The sequence below is a fragment of the Schistocerca piceifrons genome, chromosome 5 (genome assembly GCF_021461385.2).
Source record: "Schistocerca piceifrons isolate TAMUIC-IGC-003096 chromosome 5, iqSchPice1.1, whole genome shotgun sequence".
Lineage (NCBI taxonomy): Eukaryota > Metazoa > Arthropoda > Insecta > Orthoptera > Acrididae > Schistocerca > Schistocerca piceifrons.
The window spans coordinates 379,658,736-379,684,415 of NC_060142.1; the positions used below are offsets into that span (position 1 = coordinate 379,658,736).

Genomic DNA, 25,680 nt, shown 5'->3' on the forward strand with positions numbered 1-25,680 from the left:
CTCTGTCCTCCTTCATAAAACAAACTAATTTTGTCAAAACACAGTGGGGCCATGTGCTTCATTGACAAGTAATGTGATTTTTTCAAGTCCCTAAACAAAATATGTTTCCTTTTATTATTATACATATGAATGTTTTACCATATATATTATTAGGCTGATTGAAATGAATGTGTGCCACATTGTACTAAAATTTGTCTTTGTTATTAATATTAATAATTCGCAGTGTGCTTTTTTTCCTGTGTCTTTATCAAATCTGTAGTGTTTTCTAATCCACATACTTGAATACAACATGTCCATGTTTCTTTTCCACCTTTACACAGTAATAGATGTCACTAAGCCAGAAACGATGAAAATGAACAAGATATGTGTAATCTAAAACATTTAAAGTCTAAAACATTTGAAGTCTAAAAAAAACTCAAAATATTTCAATTCTTTAAGCGAAATTCATCAGCAAATAACGCAAAATCACTAAGGACACTCAAAGAGTAAAAGAGTTCTTATTAACTAAAGACATCTATAATATTATCAAACAAAAATCAGAACTATGTCTCTTCCATTTAAAATATGTCAAAAGTTCATGTAAACAACTGCAAACGTTAAAGTTTATACACATTTCAAAAATCTCATCAGTGCTCAGATAATTTTTGTTTTCCAGTCTTTATCGGAATGACTTTCATCATTACTTTTATTCAATTAATTCGGATAAATGCAGTTTTTTATTTATGTCTTTGTCATATCATTTTTATCATTGAGTTAATTTTTTAATTTGATCTTATTTTATCTTCCGGTCATTCTTTTTCATTTGGAATCTTTGTTCATGTGATTTTTTAATTATTTATATGTATTATCTTCGATTTAATTTCTTCCACTTGATCGTCCTGTATTTTTGTGCATGTTGTTCATTATTTCCATTCCTCATTTTACTTGTATTTCGCTTGATGTATAATTCCTTCTTTGTTTAAATCTTAATCTGTGTTACTTTGCCCATAGCGCAGTGTGAATTTGTTTTAAACGTGTGTGATGACCATTCAAAAAAATTTCTTCTTTCAGAATTCATTTAGGAAGCCACTGCACAGCCAATTTAAATAGATTTCGTCTTTTGTCTTTCAACCAACACACTGGCAGTTTCAATTGCTTAAATATTGTGATAAGTATAAAGAACTGAAATCACATATATGAAGATTCCAAGTGCAAAAAGACTAACAGGAAGAAAAATTAGAGCAATTGAAAAAATTAGTAATTTGTGACAAATGAAAAAAATATATATTTAATCTACTTAACTGAACAAAAAACTATTGCCAAAGTCATTTCGATTAAGGTAAAAAAATAAGAAATTTCAAAGCACCTGACATGATTCGAAACCATAACTGACTGCATGTAATGCCTGTACCATAACCATTCTGTTAAACACTCTTTTTTAAATCTGTAGAGCGTCACGAGACATTCAGAAAGTTTCTCACTGACTCGCAAATGAGAGCCCAAAAAAGTGAACAGCTGCATGGTGTGATATCTGAGCCTCTAACCTAAATCTCTCTATAGAAAATTTCAAGAAGTCAATCCCCTCGCTCTGGAGATCTGTCCTTGCAAGACTGAGTGATGGATAATGCAAAACATTTATCTGTTTAGTGTTAATTTATGAATGTTCCTGTTGTTTTCGAATTGTGAATGTTAACTGTCAACAAATTTCATAGTCTGAAAGGCTATAGTCAGTATGCCTATCTGTATGAAGATGCTTTTACATGTGGTTCTGGAATGGACATCAAGATAGCCCTCATTACTTGCCTCTGAAGTATTGTCCTACAGTATGATACTATCAGATCAGAGCAAATTAAAGTAGGAAGAGTCAGTCGGCAATTTGATATTTTTATCACCAAAAATAGTGTGAAAAAGTTGCAGAGTTAGCCGTTTAGGTGATCTTTAATATGTGACTTCCGTTTCAAGTTCTTATCAATACAAATATCTAATAATTAAGACTATTTGTTTAATTTGATTTACCCTCATACATTATTTCCAGTGATGTGTACACCTTTAACACTACAGAATTGCATGCAGTGCGTTTCATCTACGTTCATTGACACTCCATTTGAAAAAAAAAACTTATTAATTTTCCTCAAAAGTTTATTTCTGTTTGCAAGTCTTGAAATTTCTCCATTGTAATAAAAATTAGATGTAGTATTAATTTCTGTCACAAAGCCTCAACCTGCTACGCTCTCAACTTATCTTCCTTGTTCTGACAACAAAGGCCACTCATATCCGCTAAAACTCTATGTTCCCTACACCTAAACAGACTTTCGTTCAGTGCTACACTCAACTCCATGCAACTATAAAGTCCATGTACGTCCATTAAATTATAGGTGCCTTCATTATTATGATGTGTCTGCTTCGAATGTATTTGAGTTTTCGTATCATTTAGCTACTACTTCATTGTGATGTAATTTTCGCAGTGCAGAGGTTCTTTTCGGTTTTAAATAGAGAGAGAAAAAATTACATTTACTGAGTCAATGTTAACATAGAATTATGGTTTACCTTAAATGGACTTTGTAGGACAAGTTAAAGCGACACCTCAACTGAGTCTCTTCCTTTCAGAAAATACATTAATCTCAAAACTCTATATCTGTTACATACTACTGAAAGATGCTGGAAACACCTTGTCACCGTAAGACTGGAAAGCAGAAAGCTTTAAGCATCTTTGTACAGGATGTGTGTCTGATTTAATACTTGTGTTGTGCGATACTCACCATCGAGATCATAAACTTTGAACAGGAACTTTATTTTGTCATCGGGTGACTGGCCAGCGAATTGGTGCATGGCATCGATGAACTCTTGCAGGGATATTGATCCTGAGTTGTCTTTGTCAAATATCTGGAACACCCGCTCTGTAAAGAAAGGCTACGAAAACAAAAATACTAAATTAATAATCTGAATACAACAAAAGTCTGGTGAATTATTTCGGTATATGTGAGTTTATTATCTGTCTTCATTTCCATAGTGTTCTTATGTTGGATGAGTGTTAAAAAATTAATCAGACACGGAACGTTGGAATGAAGATAACAGAATGTGGAAATTGTTTGTGATACATGGCAGTCGAAAGATCGTTGGCTTTCCCATTTGAGGTCCTTGTCGACGATGTCAATCTATTAAGTTTTCGTAGCGCTTCACTGTTGCTAGAATCTTCCGATCCGACTTTTTTGGCCTTATTCCGGAAGTAGCTGCAAACTGTTACACCGTCACATTACCCAGAAGAACCCAACAAATTTAAACTTCGCATCTGACGTTATGCTTAATGTAAGACAGAACGAGAGTCCAACACAGAATACTCCAAGAGTAAAACTAACAACATTCTGCCTAAGCAGTAGAGTGAGATGTCACTAGAACTTATTTTTTCTTCTTATGTGAAATGTAGAATTTATCTTCTTAGTCTGGCGGCTCGTGCATTGTTTGGAGAGAACGAATCCTGATAGTATTTCCAGTTGTTGGCTGTCCACTCCTGCACTTTCCACTTTGTAGCTTACGAACAAGGACTAGGCAATACACACGGAAAATTTAGAGAGATACAATACAAAATTTTCACATTTTTTTTTCACGACGAAATAATCGATCTCCGCTTGGAAAATTAGGTGGAAGATAAGATAACCCAACAGCTCCCCCCCCCCCCCCCACATCGCTCAATTTACAGAGACGGAACACCGTTTACGGGAATCAAGAAAAAATGATGAAGTAAGGTAGTTGTATTTGAGTAGCAAGTTCGGCAGTAATGAGAATAATCACAAAGACAGAACTGGGGGAAAATATGGAAGACTCAAAGAAATTAATGAAATTAGAGACTATATTTTGAATATAAATTTGAAATATATGATAGGCATTAGAGAAACACAGTTTAATGTTAAATAAACAGATGTCGTGTGGTTCTCAGTATGGTCTACTCTGTCGATTTGATGTCTCTTCAGCGGATGGTAGATAGATTGGTTGATAGATTGTTAGAAAGGCTCAGAATTTCATCTTTTTTATTCTTACGTAAGCCATAAAACTAACTGCCAACTTACGTTTTTTGAGACGACGATTTTTCTGAAGTCATCACGGCGAATCTCTGCTCCATCACCCACTGTCTGCCGGAAGAGCTTCTCCAGCCATTCCAGGTTACCTTGCTCAAATCCAGAGGGCCTCCTGTAAGTAGAGTCCACATAATAGAAACGTATTACAGAAATTAGATTTAAGGTTAATATTTTTGTTCACACATGCTACAAATGGTGTGCAGTGTTAAGGTACTTTAAAGCTATTTTGTCTCTCAGAGAGATGTGTTACTTTCCTGTTAAATCGTTCTACGTCCAGCTGTCTTTTCCCGAGTGTTTGTTTGCCACTGCATGTCCTTGTCAATCAGTTCAACAGCGATGTTGATATGAGCTTGCAGTTCCGTTAGGTTTGTTTGCATAGAAGGTGTAAACACGATCTTACACATGAGCCAGGACGTGAATTGTTATTGATCAACCTCAACCAGTGGGTAGAATTTTTTGCTCTCTACTCATTTTAACCTTTCACGTTTTAAAGTAACTGCGCTTACAAACGACAAAAATTTTTAATATCGTTAAACAACCTGCTAGTTTAAATAAGCCTTGTGAACGAAATTCGACAATACATAGTTTACTTGGTGATTGAAAGGAAATTTAACATTGGGTTTCTGTCTGGTATCATCTTCATGACTGTTCAAAATATTTTGAAGTAAGCTGTGAGGACGGCAATCTACAATACAGTGTTTGAAACATTATTCCGTGAATGTTGTCGGCTTCTACTTAACCCTACCATATTTTCCCCGTGAAAATACCGGGACCCCTGAAAAGCTATGATAAACTAATCAGCAGTTTCTTAAATACTGTTACATGTGTGGGCCTCATTATATAAAACCAGACAAATTAAATTTCTTTTAGAAATTTCGGGAAGTATCAAGTCAATTCTCCATTACTGTAATTAATGTGAGGGCTCTGTGGTCTTCAATATGTGAGCTTCGATTTAGTAACACCCGTTTAACAAAACATGTTGATACTGGAAATGTTTTATATTTTTGAACACATGTTTACACGGAAAGAACAGAAGCAGAATATCTAATAATGTGTGAAATACAATTCACAACAGTTTAAAAATTTTATTGACTTATTTACTTAGCTACTATTTTTGGCAAAAAAAGAAGAAACCAACTTTCATTTGTCTGATTTATTGTGCTACAGTCTGCACGATATCAAAGCTCCCACTCTGTGCAATTGAATAGTACGTGGCATTGCAAATTTTATATTAAACTTCTTAACTAAGCTTTTTTTCTTCGAGGAATGGTTATTTTTATTTTATGTTGGAACAAAAGGTGCATTTGCTTGTAGACATAACAGCAGTGTTCATTCAAATGACAACACACCACAACAATCAAGAAAACTACTTTTTTTAAATTAGAAAGGCAGTGTCAAGAATATTCACAACATTTTTGCGTCCCAGCTAAAATTCCGGCGACGTGGGAAACAGAAGCCAAAAAAGGGACGTCCCGTTTTCTTTACGAGACGAATTCCTGCCAGCTGGTGTGCTTCTACAGTTCACTGCCAACAATGAAACAGGCGACAATGACATATTATTCTGCGTTGTCGTTCTTTCACAGCACAGTTACGTCGAGCAATCCGAGTTGGTCAGTTCATCGCTCCGTGTTTAAGTGAAAATTCTTTGTGCTCGTGTGCAATGTAGTACAACTGGAACTGGATAATGTCTTTCTTTGTTTCCATTTACAAATTTTTTGTCTTTTGTTTTGACTGTTGGATGACAATTTTGTAAGTACCTTAACATGAATAACAGTAAAAAAAAGCAAACGTGCAAAATTAAGTGGGGCGGCATTTCGGAAATTATCGAAGGAAATGCGAGAACAAGAAGCCCATGTTCTAAAAACGCTTAGCAGAGTAGATAAATTTTTCGTAAAAAATGTTGCTGGTTCGATTTCAAGTAGTACGGATGATATTTCTAGCACTGCAGCTGCTGTAAAAGAAGTAAATACAGATGAAACGAAAGTTGAAAATGAAAAGCAAATTGTTCCTGATTTCGAGTTTCATGAAAAACTAAGTGTCAAGTCAGACATTACAAAAAGAAATAACCTCGTTAGTGATGATCCTGCAGAACGGTGTGTCAATGAATCAGCAATTGACATTCTCTTACAAGGTGGCATTAATCAAAATTGTAATGGTGATTTTGCCAATTGAAGGAGATCAAGAGGCGATAAAACCAGATATATGAACAAAAATGTATTTTACCGCAAACTTTTAAATGGTGCATCAACTTTGCGTGATTTTCTAGTAGATTCCTGTAGCACCGGTGCTGTTTTTTGTGCACCATGTACAATTGTTCGGAGGTAAAACCGCGATTGCTACTAAAGGTGTAGCAGATCAGAAAAATATTTCTACTATTTTATCTCATCATGAGAATTCACTAGAACACAAAAATTCTGAGTTATCACTCTTAACAAGAGTCATCTGATGATACAGAAAAAATGAACTGGCGCAGTGTGTTGAAAAGGGTGTTTGCAGTAGTGAAGAAGCTAACAAGTCGTGGACTTCCCCACGTGGACACGTCGAAAGATTCCACTCATTACATAATGGTCAATTTATGGCGTCTCTTGAACTTATAGCCGAGTTTGATTCTTTTCTCGCAGGGCACATTTGACGATATGGAAATCCAGGGCAGGAACATACAAGTTTTCTTTCTTCAACAATCTGTGATGAAATAATAGAGCTTCTTTCTGAACGAAAAAAAGAACTATCGTAAGCGAAATAAAACAGGCCAAATATTTCTCTATAATAGTAGATTCTACTGCGGACATTTCACATGTTTATCAATTATCTTTCATACTACTACTAAGTCCTCTCTACAAATTCCACTGACATTACTGACTGTAGAGCTCAGTCATATGACAACGCAAGCAATGTGTCAGGAACCTACACTGGTTTGCAGGCATGAATTAAAGAACGAAATCCAAAAGTGCATAATGTGCCTTTCGCAGCACATTCTTTGAATTTAGTCGGCACTAGTGGTGCAAGCTGTTGTCGGGAAGTATGGTCATTTTTCAGTGTAGTGCAAAACCTTTATAATTTTTTTTCTGCTTCTACACAGCTCTGGGATAAACTTTCTTTCATGCAACCAGGAAGCAAAACGGTAAAAAATTTATCAAAAACACGTTGCTAAGCAAGAGAGGAAGCGTGTTTAAGTCTATATGAAAACTGGGCAGGCGTTATCAGTGCCCTCACACATATTGCCAATAACACATTTGAAAAACCACTTGTGCAAAATGAGGCTTCAGCTTTGTTGAATCAACTCAGCAGACTAGAAACAGTATTCATGAAGACAGTATGGAAGGACATACTCCAGAGATTTAATAGTGTAAATCTGAAATTGCGAAGTATAAATATTGATACTAAAATACTGCATGAATTATATGAATGACTTGTGGGATTTATTGCATCTACTCGTGGCATGTTCGTCCTTTATTAAAATAAATCCATGGAGATTGTGACATATATAGACTATGAATGTACCTACAAAAATCACGAAAACGCAAGCTTCATGATGACGAAGAAGAGGGTTCTTAAGATCTTTTTCTGACTGGAAGGGAAAAATGTGGAGTCGAAACATTTGTCCCAGTACTCCTTAAGTTGTGCACCGAATTACTGAGGAGGAACGAAAGCTATAGAACACTGTTGGACTCTCACAGTTTTCAGTAACCGTAAGAACACTTCACCTGACGATGTTGCTGAACGGGCAGCAAAACTCCGAGTGTCATGACATATTTAGAGCCTTCCTTTCCTAGTGAATTTGTACATTTCGAGGAACTTTAGAAATCTTCATAAATTAGTGATATACCAGTCGAAATGAGTAAATTTTTACGAAAAGAGGTTACAGTCCGTGTTTCCGAATGTTGACATTGCTCTTAGAATATTTCTATGTATGGCACTTACAAATTGTTCAATAGAACGCTCGCTGTCGGCTCTTAAAAGACAGAAATCGTATATACAGTCTACGTTGCCTGAGAGAGATTGAACGCCTTGTCCATTCTTCACATCGAAGTCCACTTCCTAACTGATAACCGTCTGAACTACACTCCTGGAAATGGAAAAAAGAACACCTTGACACAGGTGTGTCAGACCCACCATACTTGCTCCGGACACTGCGAGAGGGCTGTACAAGCAATGATCACAGGCACGGCACAGCGGACACACCAGGAACCGCGGTGTTGGCCGTCGAATGGCGCTAGCTGCGCAGCATTTGTGCACCGCCGCCGTCAGTGTCAGCCAGTTTGCCGTGGCATACGGAGCTCCATCGCAGTCTTTAACACTGGTAGCATGCCGCGACAGCGTGGACGTGAACCGTATGTGCAGTTGACGGACTTTGAGCGAGGGCGTATAGTGGGCATGCGGGAGGCCGGGTGGACGTACCGCCGAATTGCTCAACACGTGGGGCGTGAGGTCTCCACAGTACATCGATGTTGTCGCCAGTGGTCGGCGGAAGGTGCACGTGCCCGTCGACCTGGGACCGGACCGCAGCGACGCACGGATGCACGCCAAGACCGTAGGATCCTACGCAGTGCCGTAGGGGACCGCACCGCAACTTCCCAGCAAATTAGGGACACTTTTGCTCCTGGGGTATCGGCGAGGACCATTCGCAACCGTCTCCATGAAGCTGGGCTACGGTCCCGCACACCGTTAGGCCGTCTTCCGCTCACGCCCCAACATCGTGCAGCCCGCCTCCAGTGGTGTCGCGACAGGCGTGAATGGAGGGACGAATGGAGACGTGTCGTCTTCAGCGATGAGAGTCGCTTCTGCCTTGGTGCCAATGATGGTCGTATGCGTGTTTGGCGCCGTGCAGGTGAGCGCCACAATCAGGACTGCATACGACCGAGGCACACAGGGCCAACACCCGGCATCATGGTGTGGGGAGCGATCTCCTACACTAGCCGTACACCACTGGTGATCGTCGAGGGGACACTGAATAGTGCACGGTACATCCAAACCGTCATCGAACCCATCGTTCTACCATTCCTAGACCGGCAAGGGAACTTGCTGTTCCAACAGGACAATGCACGTCCGCATGTATCCCGTGCCACCCAACGTGCTCTAGAAGGTGTAAGTCAACTACCCTGGCCAGCAAGATCTCCGGATCTGTCCCCCATTGAGCATGTTTGGGACTGGATGAAGCGTCGTCTCACGCGGTCTGCACGTCCAGCACGAACGCTGGTCCAACTGAGGCGCCAGGTGGAAATGGCATGGCAAGCCGTTCCACAGGACTACATCCAGCATCTCTACGATCGTCTCCATGGGAGAATAGCAGCCTGCATTGCTGCGAAAGGTGGATATACACTTTACTAGTGCCGACATTGTGCATGCTCTGTTGCCTGTGTCTATGTGCCTGTGGTTCTATCAGTGTGATCATGTGATGTATCTGACCCCAGGAATGTGTCAATAAAGTTTCCCCTTCCTGGGACAATGAATTCACGGTGTTCTTATTTCAATTTCCAGGAGTGTATGAAGATATGATCAACGAGCCAGTCGCAAACTTTGCTCACTGGTGAGTTTGTTTGTTTATTGATATTAGTTTTAAAAATTTAAGATTATAATGAGACTTTATTATAATCAGAGGACATGCATTGGATTTACAAACTACGTGTTACCTGTTTATTTTACAACTGCCGATGGCAGAACGCGGAACTAAACCTGGTTTATGTGCAGACGTGACCGAAGGCGCCCGAAAATACTAAATAATACCCAAATGATCCAGGCTGCTCGGCGCTGTACAGTCAAGTCATACTGATACTATAGTATATTACAACTGATGCGTATTCTTGGCGTCTGCTAAAATGCATAGTTATCGCGGAAATATACGTTATTAGAGAGTAAGCTCAGATGAAAATGTATTAATAAATAACGTAGTTCAGTTCCATCGATAAATACGGAATAGCTTTGCTAATGCCGTTAGAAGAGCTGTGGTGAGAGCAGTAGCTGCAGCACAAAACTGTTCAGCCCTTACGTGGATTAAAGGTATTGTGTCCACTTATTATGCAGCATCTAGCTACACAGACGCTAATGCATTACACGTTAACTATTATAAAACAAATTTGATTTTTCCGCACTAGTCTGTAAAATTATGTAATAGAAAGTCCAGTGCTGTGTTTGTTCGTCTGTATTTAGTTATTAGTTCGTGCACCGAAATCTCTATCTCATTTTCATATCTTAGGCTTTCCTATAGATTCACGTATTATTACCGAACGTGTTTTTTTATCTACTACACATTCGAGTTATTAGATCGTAAAACGACAGTTTAATTTCAATTTTGAACACATCTCTGTAAATGTTCATATTAATTTTTAATGTATGACACGTTCGCTTCAATGTTTAGATCGTAACACAACCTCTTTATTTTCATTTTCAACGGTTTCGCTTAAAAGAACATATTAAAATTGAATGTCTAGCAAAAATCCGTTGTCTCCTACACGCTCTGCTGTTTTTTAAGGCCATAAAAGAAAAGTTATTTTCCTTGTGTTCGTTTCTGTTGTCTTTCGACAGAAGAATGTGTTAACACAAGCCAGTTTTAAGTTTGTTTTATCCGCTGCCGTACACCAAGTACAGCTGAGGAACCATATGTCATTCTGTTTGAGCGCGACTAGACCGCTGACGCGTCCTTCAGAACAACGAATAGCAGAGTACAAAAACAGCTCACAGCGCTCCCACCCAAAACGGCAATTGTGAAGTGATTGGGTAATAGTTATTATTTAAAAGATTTTTTTGGTGGGGGGGTTGAGAGGGTGCATATAATGCGGTGTGCCTGGGGTCGCAGAATTTTTAAATCCGCCGCTGACCTCACCACGACTGATTCATCGATTACTCAGTTCCCTGTTTAAGAATTCACAATCATCATGATGGAAGTAGGGCGGAGCACCATTCTATTGGTAGGTGAAGAGCACACTGTCGTTCTCTAGTTGTGGCACGAGCCAGTTTTCAGTATGTTCTGATAAACGTGTCCTGTAAAGATCTTTTCGCAGAAAAAAGCGAAACCGCGAGATTGCACAGAACACACAGAACACACAGCTTTTGGCGAATCACGAATGTGCTGCACGATAGCTTAGGAATTCTGTCCCCATAGACTCCCACATTGTGCCTGTTTACTGTGCCATTCACAAAAAATGTTGCTTCATCACTGAAGATAAATTTCTAACACCAGTCGTCTTCCATAAGCTGTTGCAACGTTGCCGAAAATTCAAAGCGTCAACTTCCGTCAGCAGGAATGAAGGCTTGTCGTAACTGCAAGCGGTAAGGCTGCAGTTTGAATCGTTTCCGTACCATCTACGAAGCGGTCGGTTCTGAAATGTTCAGCTCACTGCTTGCTCTGTTCGTCAACTTTAGTGAACTGTATGCGAAACTCGCTCGCAGAGGTCAACCGTTTCCTCACTCACTGCAAGGCAACGCGTTTACACACAGGTGACGAAAGTCACGCACACGTACAGATTGAGATAGTATCGCGTGCAGAAGTTATAAAGGGGTATTGCGTACGCGGTGCTGTCATTTGTACTCAGATGATTCATATGAAATGTTATCCGACGTAATTGTGGCCGCACGATGGGGATTAACAGCCGTTGAACTCAGAATGGTAGTTGCATATATACACATGGGAAGTTCCATTTCGGAAATGGTCAGAGAATTCAATATTCTGAGATCAACAGTGTCAAGGGTGTACCAAAAACACCAAATTTCAGCCATTACCTCTCACCACGGAGAACGCAGTGGCCGACGGCTTTCATCTAACGACCGAGAGCAGTGGCGTTTGCGTAGTCAGTCGTAACAGACAAGCAACACTGCGTGAAATAACCGCAGGAATCAATGTGGGCCGAACGACGAACATATCCGTTAGGACAGTGCGTCGAAATTTGGAGTTAATGGTTTACAGCAGCAGACGGCCGACGCCGAGTGCTTTTTCTAACAGTACGAAATCGCATGCAGCGCCTCTCCTGGGGTCGTGACCACATCGGTTGGATACTAGACAACTGCGAGACCATGGCCTGTTCAGATGAATCCCGATTTCAGTTGGTAAGAGTTGATGGAAGGGTTAGAGTGTGGCGCAGACGCTATTAAACCAAATTGTCAACAAATCACTTTTCTGGCTTGCTGTGGCCTCATAATGATGTGGGCTGTGTTTACATGGAATGGACTGGATCCTCTGGTTCATCTGAACCGTTCGGTGACTGGAAATGGTTACGTTCGGCTACTTTCAGCTATTCATGGACTTCATGTTCCCAGACAACGAAAGAATTTTTATGGATGACAGTGCGCCATGTCACTGGGTCGCAGTTAGTCGCAATCGGCTTAAACATTCTAGATAGTTCGAGCGAATGTTTTGGGTACCAGAAGTTATCGCAATTATGGACGGCCATAGAGGCATCATAGCTCAATATTTCTGCAAGGGCCTTCCAACGACTTGTTGAGTCCATGCTACGTCGATTTCCTGCACTTTCTTTTGAGTCATTAGTCTGGTTTGATGCGGGCCGCCACGAATTCCTCTCCTGTGCCAACCACTTCATCTCAGAGGAGCACTTGCAAACTACGTCCCCAATTATCTGTTGGATGTTTTCCAATCTCTGTCTTCCTCTACTGTTTTTGCCCTCTACGCTCCCTCTAGTACCATGGAAATCATTCCCTGATGTCTTAACAGATGTCCTATCATCCTGTCCCTCCTCATCAGTGTTTTCCACATACTCTTTTCCTCTCCGAGTCTGCACAGAATCTCATCATTCCATACCTTATCAATACACCTAATTTTCAACATTCGTCTGTAGCACCAGGTCTCAAATGCTTCGAGGCTCTTCTTTTCCAGTTTTCCCACAGCCCATGTTTCACTACCATAAAATGCTATGCTCCAAATGTACATTCTCAGAAATTCCATCCTCAAATTAATGCCTACGTTTGACACTAGTAGATTTCTCTTGGCCAGGAATGCCCTTTTGTCCAGTGCTAGTCTCGTTTTGATGTCGTCCTCGCTCCGTTCGTCATTGGTTATTTTGATGCCTAGGTAGCAGAATTCCTTAACTTCAACTTCGTTACCATCAATCCTGATGTTAAGTTTCTCGCTGTTCTCATTCCTGATACTTCTCATTACTTTCGTTTTTCTTCGATTTACTATTAGTCCATATTCTGTACTCATTAAACTGTTGATTCCATTCAGCACGTCTTTTAATTCGTCTTCACTTTCACTCAGGATAGCGATGTCAACAGCGAATCTAATCATTGATAGCCTTTCACCTCGAATTGTAACTCCACTCCTGAACTCTTCTTTTATATCCATCACTGCTTCTTCGATGTACAGATTGAACAGTAGGGGGCGAAAGACTACATCCCTGTTTTACACCCTTTTTAATCCAAGCACTTCTTTCTTGATATTCCACTCGTATTTTTCTCTCTTGGCTCTTGTACATGTTGTACCCGTCTCTCCTTATAGCTTACCCCTATTTTTCTCAGAATTTCGAACATCTTGCACCATTTTACATTGTCGAACGCTTTTTCCAGGTCGGCAAGTCCACTGAACGTGTCTTCATTTTTCTTCAAGTCTTGCTGCCATTATCAGCGCAACGTCAGAACTGCCCCTCTAGTGTCTTTATCTTCCCTAAAGCCAGACTGATCATCATCATTCAACATATTCTTAACTTTCTTCTCCATTCTTCTGTACATTATTCTTGCAAGCAACTTTGACGCATGAGCTGTTAAGCTGATTGTGCGATAACTCTCGCACTTGTCAGTTCTTACAGCCTTCGGAATTGTGTCTATGGTATTTTTCCGAAAGTTAGATGGTATGTCGCAAGACTCCTACATGAATAGTCGTTTTGCTGCCACTTCTGCCAATGATTTTAGAAATTCTGATGGAATGTTATCTATACCTCCTGCCTTATTTGATCTTAAGTCTTCCAAAGCTCTCTTAAATACTGATCACCTACCTTTTCTTAATAGACTCCTGTGTCTTCTATCACATCAGACTAATCTTCACCCTGACAGAGGGCGTCAATGTATTCTTTCAACCTATCCGCTCTCTCCTCGCTGTCTGGTCTTCTTCCCCAAAACAACCCAACCCTATCTGCTCTCTCCTTTGCATTTAACAGTGGAATTTCTATTGCACTCTTAATGTTACCACCCTTCCCTTTAATTTCACCGAAGGCTATTTTGACTTTCCTATATGCTGAGTCAGTCCTTGCGAAAATCGTTTCTTTTTCGATTTCTTCATATTTTTCATGCAGCCATTTCATTTTAGCTTTCCTGCAACTCCTATTTATTTCATTCCTCAGCGACTTGTATTTATGTATTCCTTGTATTCCTGAGTTTCCCGGAACATTTTTGTACTTCTTTCATCGATCAGCTGAAGTATTTCTTCCGTTACCCATGGTTTCTTTGCAGTTACCTCCTTTGCACCTATGTTGTTCTTTTCAGCTTCTGTGATAGCCCATTTAGAGATGTCTATTTCTGTTCAACTGTACTGCCTACTGGAATATTCTTTATTGCTGTATCTAAAGCCTTAGAGAACTTCAAACCTATCTCGTCCTTCCTCAGTACTTCCACACTTCTTTGGGTGTTGATTCTTACTGGCTAATCTCGAACTTCAATCCACTCTTTATTACTACTACATTGTGATCTGAGACTATATCTGCTCCTGGGTACGGCTTACAATCCAGAATCTGATTTCGGAATCGCTTTCTGACCAAGATGTAATCTACCTGAAATCTTCCTGTATCACCCGGCCGTTTCCAAGTGTATTCCTTCTCTTGTGATTTGATCAGAGTATTAGCTATTACTAGCTGAAATTTATTGCAGAACTCTATTAGTCTTTCTCTACTCTCATACCTTATCCCATGACCATATCCTCCAGTAAACTATTCTTCTACATGTTGCCCTACAGCTGCATTCCAGTCCCTCCATGACTATTAGATTTTCACCTCCCTTTACGTACTGCATTAACCTTTCAATATCCCCATATAATTTCTGTCTCTCTTGATGTTCATCTTCCGACGTTGGTATGCATATCTGAACTATCATTCTCAGTGTTGGTTCGCTGTGAATTCTGATAGGAACAACTCTATCACTGAACCGTTCACATAACATACACTCTGCCCTACGTTCCTATTCATACCGAATCCTACTCCCATTACACTGTTTTCTGCTGCTGTTGATATCATCACATAGTCATCGGACCAGTAATCCTTGTCTTCTTTTCATTTCACTTCACTGACCCGTATTATATCTAGATTGAACCTTTGCATTTTCCTTTCCGAATTTTGTAGTTCCCTACCACGTTCAAGCTTTTGACATTCCACGCTTCGACTCTCAGAACGTTATCCTTTCGCTGGTTATTCAATCTTTCTCATGGTCACCTCCTCCTTGGCAGCCCCCTCCCAGAGATCTGAATTTGAGACTATTTTGTCAGTGGAGAGATCATCATGGCACTGTTTCAATTACGGGCCACACGTCCCGTGGATACACGTTGTGTGTCATTAATGCAGTGGTTTCCATTGCCTTCTGCATCCTGATGCCGTTAATCAGTGCTGATTCGTCCGCCTACAGTATCCCACCCTAAGGACAAGGGAGTGCCCTGAACCTCTGTCCACTCCTTCGCCCTCTTTGACAAGTCCGTTGGCAGACTGTGGGTGGGTTCTTACGCCGGAAATTTTCGGCCTCCAATGCTGATTTTTAATCAGTATTTAAGCGGTGCCGGGTTTCGGACCCGGACCTATATCGTTTCGATTAATAATCAAAGAAGCTACCCCTAGACCACGGTGCTGTACTACGCCGGACAAAGAGTGGCCAGACACGATATTAGGAGCTATCCCATGACTTGTCGCCTCAGTGTGTTTTCTCTTGCAGAGGCATCCTCGTGCTTGAAAGTGGGCATACCGTCACCGAATGGAATTGGTAGTTAGTGAAGCTTTGAAGTAGTTAGTTCTGAAGTGTCGATGGACTGTTAGGGCAGATTGATTTAAATTAGTAGAACTGTGTGTGAAATCTTATGGGACTTAACTGCTAAGGTCATCAGTCCCTAAGCTTACACACTACTTAACCTAAATTATCCTAAGGGGTAGCGCCTAAGACCGCTCGGCTAATCGCGCGCGGCAAATTAGTAGAACTGTTCATATCTTTAAAAATTTCAAGTATCTGATATATCGATATTTAAAAAGGAATATCATTATCGGTCTTCATTATATCGAAGAGAAGTATTGATATATCGACGGAATAAATATCGACGTATCTGCCTATAAAAATATCGGCTGCACATTGTAAATATACAGTCGGTTTTAGAACTGTATGTTCAAGTATTGATTCATTGTTAGATGTTCTGTACATCAAGTTAGCAGCCCACCTATTCCCCTTAGAGCAAGAACTGTTAGGAAAACGATGCACGTTGACGGTTTGCGGTAACCACTTTGTTAACAACGGTAACTTCATGTAAGTGGCACAAGAAAAGGTGTGCGATGGCTCCATCGTTCGGTTTCGCCACATATCGGATTTGTCCGGAACACTTCATGTCGATTTACCGTGTTTTTTTTTTCAGTTCCGCCAACGCTAGCGACCTCGCAGTTGTAGTGCGAAAATTGCGTTTTAACGCTGAAAGTTGCAATTCCTGTTGGTAGCGCCGATTACGTCAGCATTTCCCTTTTTGTTTATTATTTTCAGCAACTGTTTTTGAAGAATGCCGATGTGAAGAAATAGCAAAGTAATTGCTATTGTTGGCTATTTCTTCACATGGAAATCTCTTAATTCCCTCTCCCCAGTGCAATCTGACTACAACTTTTGTGCCACGTACACTTGCTTCACATAGTCAAAGTTGAAAGGTCAATAAGGAGGACTCCTTCACACAGTGAAAGTGAAATTATCTTCTACTATAATTTGAAAAGAACTTCAATTATTTACCGAAAGTTGTGAAAAAATGTAATATAAAATAATATCGGCACTCGTAATTGCCATTTTGATATCGATATATCGAGGGAAAATCACAGACGTGCCGATATTTTTGGAAAAACTATTGATATATAGTTATCAATAGCCCTAATGTGAATGAATTTCAAGCACAGCATACGATTTCTCAGCGTCTGTCGCCAACAGAGTTACTTAAGTCCTAGACATCAATGGCACTTTTATATGTGACGGTGACGGAAATTACATTTTGGAAAAAAAGAGGGAGGGGTAGAAAATCCGATATCGATCCGCGATTCCACGCCTGTGCAGAATGTTTCTTAGTTTGCTTTTTTAAAATTTTTTCAAGCAAACGGTGGCATCTGATATTACTGCGATGTTTTTAGTTAGACAGTACTCGGTTGTTGCGGCAGTCTTTGCATCATCTTGTTGCACATCGCCTCTACAAAATTCGCGAGTTATTTAATATTTGTTAATAACCAGTAGATTGCGAGCAATTGCAGCGATTTAACGGTTCCGCAGCTGAACATATAATCTAAAATGCACATGCGTTGCAACATCTTGGATTGAAGGATGGATGCAGCATAAGAAATGCTCCAGAGAGACGTTCGAGTCTAATGCAGCATGTAATGAGGCAAGATTGAAAACTCGTCACGCAGGTTCATTTGCGCTCCGAAGCGATCGATCGTCTGATAAATTCATGGCGGCTGCGGTGCATACTTAATACGGGGGAGGGAAAGATCAAGGCGCCGCAACAGGTGTGTGGGATGGTGGGTGGCCGTTCCGAGTCGAGTGATGACCGTCCGCTATTACGGACGTGGAGAGAGCATATGGTGATATCTTAGAATTGTCTTATTCCGATATCTGTTGATCGTGGCGTCACTAGCTCTAATAAATTACATATTGTCTTCGCTTCAAGCTGTGTCATAATATTGTAAGGCGAAGCAGAACTGGACGGATGCAACTTATACCTCTTAAGAATCAAGTTTTTTGCTTACAAGCCTTTCTTTCACTACTATAAACACAGCTTTACGGTCACAATTCTAAAAAGAACATTGTGTTACCTCACTTAAAGGTAAAGTCGTGTAATTCAGCTTGGTGACTGCAAACGTTGAAGTAAATATTAACAAACAGAGACAGGCGCAATGATTGCTAGTTCTACGCTCCCACACTTTTGTTTGACGTGGACGTTACAACACAGTTCCCCGTTCCCCCCCCACCCCGCCCCCCACTCCCTCCATCCCCCACATGGCTGACTGGTTCGGCTGCTGAACATTTATGTTCCCGTAGCTATTTGGTGGCATCTGACGATGAAGCTTCGGGCTCGAAACCGGTCGTGCAAACAAGAAATTACAGTCAGCTGAAGTGGATTTTTTATTCTGTTACTATGTTCCTCAGTTGCGGATGTTCGCCTGACCAAGTATTTTGTTCTGAGAGTAGACATTTTTCTTAATTCTGTCGCCACTGGATTCGAGAATACTATAATCGAATTTTCGTTGGGCAACAGCTGTCGTGACGAGATTTTTTTCAGTTAGTGATCGCAAAAGCACGGACTCCGTTACGTAGATAATTGTTCACAAGTAAGTTGGATGGCGAAGGAAATCGCGTTATAAACTGAACAGGGGATGAAGTGGGTTAAAGAGCACGGTCGTTCAAAAACAAAATCCATTTAAATAAAAAAATTCTGTAATGTATTATCGGCTGAAAGTGTCTGTTGCTTCTGAGTAACGATTATCTTCTCGCGCCAGACACATTTACAAATGTGAGAGGTTCACCAAAATACTAGGTGCGTCTTAAAAGTTCAGCAATTTGTGTCAGGAAATGAGAGTTACAGACAAACAAAATACCTTTATTGGCCTTCAAAGTCACCACCATAGCTGTAACACGCTACTGACATCGGTTGTAAAGCTGTTGGAAACCGTCAGTAAACGCTTCTTGTAGAATCGCTCGAATCATGGTGGTCACGCATTGTTGCATGTCCTAGTGATTACGGGTGTTAGACTTGGTGCTACTGTTACGATCCGGAGACCAAGCGACAGAAAATTGTATAGTGTTCATCGTCTCCCCCGTCTAAAAAAGGCTGGCAGACAAAATCCAAGATGAGGACGATATTGATAGCCTTTTTCTACAGCAAGGACTTGATCCATAATTTCTATTCGAGATACGTGTAGAACAATCCTATCACTGAAATCACAGTAAATCACTCCCTACCTTAGCTTCCTATTCAAGACGAATCTTTCTCACGTTACGTCATTTTCCGCTGCCTATATTTGTCTGTTAATTAAATCCTTATGTCCATTTTACTTCATTGACCCCCGTACCTAGACAGAGCCTTTGCATTTCCATTTTCAGATTTTGTAGCTTCCAACCAAATTCAGACTACTGGCGCTGCACACGCTCCGATTCTTAGTATGTTACCCTTTTGTTGCTATTCAGTGTTTACTTACAGCTTCTTCGCCCTTGGCATTTCTTCTACCTTCCGAACTTCACGAAAGTTCTCCTGCGTGCTTTGCGGGACAAACACTAGTGCAGGAAAGGATATTAGGAAGAATTGGCTTAGCCTAGGGGCTTCGGCATGCAGAGGATACAAGTCTAGTCAGTTGAGCTCACCAAGTTACATCAACCGAACACGTGATTCTCTACTCAAGGTACCCTTGGTATGTGAGGCCCTTGTTGGCAATTACATCAGGACAGTGGAAAATACCAGCAGGATACAAGAGTGTGTAATTTGACAATTGTGGATTTGTTAAGGCTTTTGTGGCCACTTGTTGACAAACTGCCTATTGGCTTCTGTCTCGGGTTCTTCGGCCGACGTTCATCTAATGATTTTTCTGACGTTTCGCCAGCACGAGTGGCTGGCATTGTCAAAGCTTCACCCTCCATTGCCGGTGGTGAACTGGAGCCGAGCCACAGAGTAGATATCTTTGTCTGTGGCCGAGCTCGCGGCCGCACACTGTATGTACCTGGCGCGCCGTCCGAGGGCCTCTCCGCCGTCATTTCCGGTGCGGTTCTCCTCTTGCTACCTGCGACAGTCGTTTGCTGCAGTACGGGAAGCCAGGATCCGTTTACCTTAAGGCTTTCCTCTTTCTTGTCGAAACTGTTCGCTATTTGGTTAAATCAGTCGCACAATGGCTGTGATATGTGAGAGGTCACTTGATACCACTGGTACCAGATATTATACCTTTTGTCTGTCCATCTATAGCCATTTATAAAAGCATAAAACAAAGGTTACGTTTTCAACAAATACGTCAACATATGACGTATAATAATTCTTTGCTGAGGAGCCATCACATTTATGCTAGATTCTATTAAGCATCCCCTTCATACACATATTTTCAATCAATAATGAGAAAGTACGATTATAAAGTATTTTGTTTTCTATTTTAAATCATTAACAGTTTTTGTAAAACACGCGAAGAGTTTCAACTAGAAAGAGGAGAGCCTTAAGGTAAACGGATCCTGGCTTCCCGAACGACCGTCGCAGGTAGCAAGAGGAGAACGGCACCGGAAATGACCGCGGAGAAGCCCTCGGACGTTGGTGCGCCAGATACATATAGTCTGCGGCCGCGAGCACGTCTCCAGTTCACCACCGGCAATGGAGGGTGAAGCTTTGACAATGCCAGCCACTCGTGCTGGCGAAACGTCAGAAAAATCATTAGATGAACGTCGGCCGAAGAACCCAAGACAGAAGCCAATAGGCAGTTTGTCAATTGTGAATTTCCTTTCACCGGATACTGGGGCTTTCCTACTGTGGTGTTTCCGACCCATTTATAGTTGCCGCAAGTACTGTGGGACTTCCAACCGAGAAGTTTTACACTCTGGATTTTCCGACCAGTGGTATTACCGCCAGCCAGGAAGTGCCCTTGCCGGCAGCCTTTGTTACAGTACATTTTCGTAGGCCTAAGCTGCTTGAGTCCCACATAATGTAATGGAAATAATATCAAGGAAACGGAAGCCGTATCTCCTAAAGGAAAGTCGGTCATCGCTACTGGGCGCACACAAAATGTGGTGAGTATGTGAACCGTTTGTGCATGAATTCCGAATGAGTAAGTGTCGAGTAAGTTCCAGAAATGTGAAGCACATCCAGACATAGCAGTAATTTCAATATCCTTAAAACAACGAAGTTTAATAATTTACAGTGTCTAAATATTTTCACACTGAACCTCTGAATTAACAATTTGTACAATAGCCATCATTCCAAAAATCTGCTCATTGTATATTTTATATATTTGATTATGACGTCGTTGATAACTTTTTTATTACACAAAGAACATTGTATTCTCCACATTTACACAGCAAATGAATACAGCGTGAATACCTTACATGTTGTAATACTTCTGTAGTTATTTAATGAACAGTTTACTATTTTGCCAGTAACTTCACTTAAATGTTGATTGCAAGTGCTGTAAAAAAAACTGCGCTCACTTAAAATCAGTCATGTGTGTTAGCGGACACCAACATTGAAAAGAGAACCAGAAGACACTACTGTCAAGTTCGTTTAAACAATATTTAACGAAAACTCATTGTCATTTATCGTCTGAGCCCTTGTGCAAGAGTACTGGCTTACCTATTTATGGACAGACCTGTATTTAATAATTATTGTGAATGGTCTGAGTGTGACCAAATGTTTATAACATTTTCTTACTTTAATATTGTTGTTATGTATTTGTTCAGTCTGGGAAGTGGTGATGGTAGTCAGACCATGCCTGTAGAGCTTAAGAACCATGTATTTTTGGTGAGTCGGCCTACAGGCAGTAGCGGAACACGACGGGAGTCAAGTGAGAGACTGGGACTTGTCGAAAGAAGAGATGAAGGGGGCTATTCTGGACACTAATACATTTGTGCTGGGAGAAGACAGACCTGCCCGTGGTAGGGTGAGAGACTCGGACACACAAGGAGTTCATTTTAACTGAAGACATTTCAATATCTTGGAAACTACACTTCAAAAAAGTTATAATTCCAATTTATTTTTTTCGGAGGGGGTCATCCAACGATACCACATTCTACCCGGCACCCAACCCCGTGCGTGGGTGGCGGGGAACAATTTTGAAATCTTCAGTGGGAACCCCGTTTTTTAATTGCAGATTATCATTCTACGACAAAACCTACATACAATTTGTCTGAAGCGTTTTCTTCGTTTCGCCACAGACGGCGCTGTAATCGGGGGAATAAAAGTGGGTACATTTACGGCATGCTACGCAATGGCTCTACAATATCCAATATCACGTGGGACAGCACCTCCATGTTCTGAGGGTAGGACAGGCCAGTATTTCATAACTTGTAATTAGAAACGCCATTCGAAACGTTGTACTCATCCGACATAACGAACGGCGGACTACTACTACTGCGAACGGAGCTCACATATCCTGCAGAAGTAGAACAGTGTTTATTGCCTGCACATTTACCTATCATTTGGAGAACAGACGTGCAGTGGATGATGAATGTTGCAGCCACAGAAGAAAAAACTTAAATGATCCGAATTTATGGAGACTGTAGGAGAAATGTTGGGGTTGCTGTTGCCCTATATGCTGAACGTTTTCCGAAGAAAACTTGCGCTCGCTAGTTCTTTTACTAGGTTGTAAACGCCGCTATGTCTGATGGCAACGTACCGACAGACAAAAGGAAATGAAGCAAACGTGTTACAGGAGAAAGTAATGAAATGCTGTACTAGCGGCAGTGCGCCTCAAGTCACAGATAAGCGCCCGGCAATAACACCGCGACACTGCGAATCTGGTGTGTCCATAGGTAGTATTGTCACAATATTGCTTCGTCATAAGTATCACCCAAACCACGTGTTACTACATCATGAACTTCATGGCTTCGACTTCCGTAACCGGATAGTATTTTGTCAATGGGCACGTTAATAAATGCAAACGACACACACGTTCTGTGACGGGGTACTACTTTCGGATGAGTCTGCATTCACAAACAATTGTAGCGTTAACCAGCATATCATACATTACTGGGAGGTAGACAATCCCACTGGTTATGTCAAGTTGACGATCAACGTCCTTGATCCGTTAATGTATGGTGTGGCATCATGGGAAACACGTTTCATCGATGGCACGTTGAATGGAAAGAAATACCGAATGTTTTTGGAAAACGAACTATCGGTAATACTGCAGGATGCTGCGCAGGACGTTCGACGTGTGTAGTTTCAGCATGACCGCTGCCCAGCTCGTTACGAAGTTGAAGCACGGCAGGTGTTACACCGTGTTTACACTGGCCTGTGGATCGGCAGAAGTGACTCCATTAATTGGCCCGTTAGGTCGTCGCATTTATTTCTGTGGAGATATTTAAAAGATAAGTTGTAACAGCAAGTGCCAACTGGCCGTAAGGACATGGTCGACCGCTTCAGAAACGCCTGTGCTGACAATCCCGCAGATATGCCTCTGTTCTGTGTATGGTCACTTGAAAAGCGAATCGCTAAGACTGAGGTTGGCGGTACTGTGTTTGAACATGTACATAATTGCGAAGTATAGTAGCGTTCACCTGGAGCCACGGCCACAGTGGCGCGTCGAGTAATCGCTGGTTGGATATGTCTGAGGAATACAACGTTGCGAATGGGGTGTCCAATTACAAGTTAGGAAATACTGATCTGTCTCACCCTCGCAGCATAGAGGTGCGATCCACGTTCCATTGGGTATTCACGGGCCATAGAGTACCATATCGTAAGTTACGGTAATGTACACTCTTTGACATAAAACTTGACCGGCGGCCGGCCGCTTCAGAGGCTAAGTCCGCGCCGATCGCGACATGGGACAAAAAAACTGGCCAACTCGCCAATTCTCTAAGTCCGGTTATCTGCACAATCTGACAACACTGTAGACTGCGGCACTTCCTGGAGGAAAACTTGTCCCATGATAGAGAAACTCTACGCTGATTACGCCTGTGGTCTAGCGGTAGCGTGCGTTGTTTCTGTTCATAATGTCAGTGGATCGAGAGCAGCTAGCATAAAATATTTTTATAGCCTCTTCTGTCTGAATGCTGAAGACGTGAATGTAATGGTAGCGCAAATTCAATCTATTTCGCTTTGTGACACACCGATATCAAAATTTTATCCAGTAACGATTTTGCGGCAGATTTCCTGCAGACTGTCCTCTGGACGCCGTATGCGGCAAAGCTCCGGGATCCATTTGCTGGCTACTGGCAGCGGCCGTGGCGACAGCAGCGGCGCTGCACTCTCCCGTTCTTTAGAGTGGAGACGCGCGCGCACGTTTGGTTTTTATGCGGCGTTCTCCCCTGATGGTTTCTGACGTCGCCTTGTGGGCTATGTATACATATGAGACATTCAATTATCATTAATCCAGAATCATACAAGTTTCAGCTTCCGGCGTGGAAGAAGGCTGTTGACGCCGACATTATATCATTTCAACGTAGGGAAAGCAAAACGGATCATTCAATGTTTCTCATTCAACATAAAGCATGTGAGATAATTTTCCGTAACGTTCATAATCATCTAAAAATACAAACGAAGTAAAAATACACCGGAAGCTTATTCGAATTGAATATAACGCTTTGCACCTCGATGTCGAATTTGTCCACTTGCAATCTTTTGCAGCATACACATAGAATGTCATGATTACCACGAGAATGAAGAAATATGTTGGTAAGGATGGAAGCAAGAAGAGACGCAGTCAACAAATATTATATTCCTCATGGCATTCATTTCATTTGACACGTAAGAAGAGGTAAAGCGGGAATTTACTTTCGTTAACACGAAAGATATGCCGCACATACTGATAACGAGGAAGTCTGCGTCTTCATACGTTTCCTCCTTGAAATCTGTATGCTCTATTATATACTAAGTAGCCCGATCATTGTTTCAGTAATGTTACCCTCTTGTTTGACCCCGTAACGATGAACAGATTCCAAATGCATGTCTCCCTTCCTGGGTTGTTTTTTGTGTTTTATTGCTTGGAATTCCTGAAGCAGACCACTGTGCCTTCCCACCTCGTGGGTTAGGTCTCAAAACTAAACCGCTTTGTATCCAATGGCATAATTTATTCAGACAGCATCAGCATAAGACTATGAAACAAAGCCTTCCATTTACAGTTGCAGCACTCTAACCAGCACTGACCAAAGTGTAATCCACGGTCATGATCCTAAATTACCAGCTGTCTGCTACTGTGGCGAAGTCCGTACTACACTTTCGATTCCGCAGCACCATTTTATCTGGTAACACTGTGTAGTTGCACAGTTGTGCTACCAGGTCTGTCCTCACACTGTCAACTTTATGTATCTCACTTCTTCTGTAGCGTAGATCACGAGGAGCCGAAGTAAATGAGTGTATTCTGCATGACGTAACATTCAGTATTCCCTTCTTTCATAGCCACTCTTCATGTGCATCGATACCAAATAGGAATGCGAAAACTCTTGCGAGTGAGAGAATGACAATAACAATCGTAACAAGAACAAGCAAATAATGAATGATGTTTATTCCAACGCAGAACGAGAATGGCTTTAAATATAAAAATCTGTATCTATATCTATATCCATATCTATTGATCTTTGAGTTGGCACAACGCAAATATATTCTTAGCATTTAGTTACTGAATTTAGTTCTGGATGTTTGCAGAGAAAAGGAAAAGTCGGTACTTCTCGCTAGTGTAATATAATGTGAACCAGCAACTACCCTTTCCTTAGAACACGACTCAAGCAGGTCCTCAAGTAGGTAGCAAGGCACTGCTGCATTCTGTTCCCTGACATTGCTCTGATGACGGTTAAT

General features: G+C 41.2%; 1 protein-coding gene across 2 annotated transcripts in view; it reads right to left on the reverse strand.

Moving 5' to 3' along the window:
- The window catches only part of LOC124798102 (NADPH oxidase 5), a 495,656-nt gene that overhangs the window by 183,379 nt on the left and 286,597 nt on the right, over positions 1-25,680 (reverse strand). For both annotated transcript variants that reach the window (XM_047261353.1, XM_047261352.1), the window contains exons 5-6: positions 4,044-4,164; positions 2,739-2,889 (exon numbers count right to left, since the gene is read on the reverse strand). In XM_047261353.1, the coding sequence (XP_047117309.1) occupies positions 2,739-2,889; positions 4,044-4,164 (272 nt within the window). The remainder of the gene's footprint in view (positions 1-2,738; positions 2,890-4,043; positions 4,165-25,680) is intronic.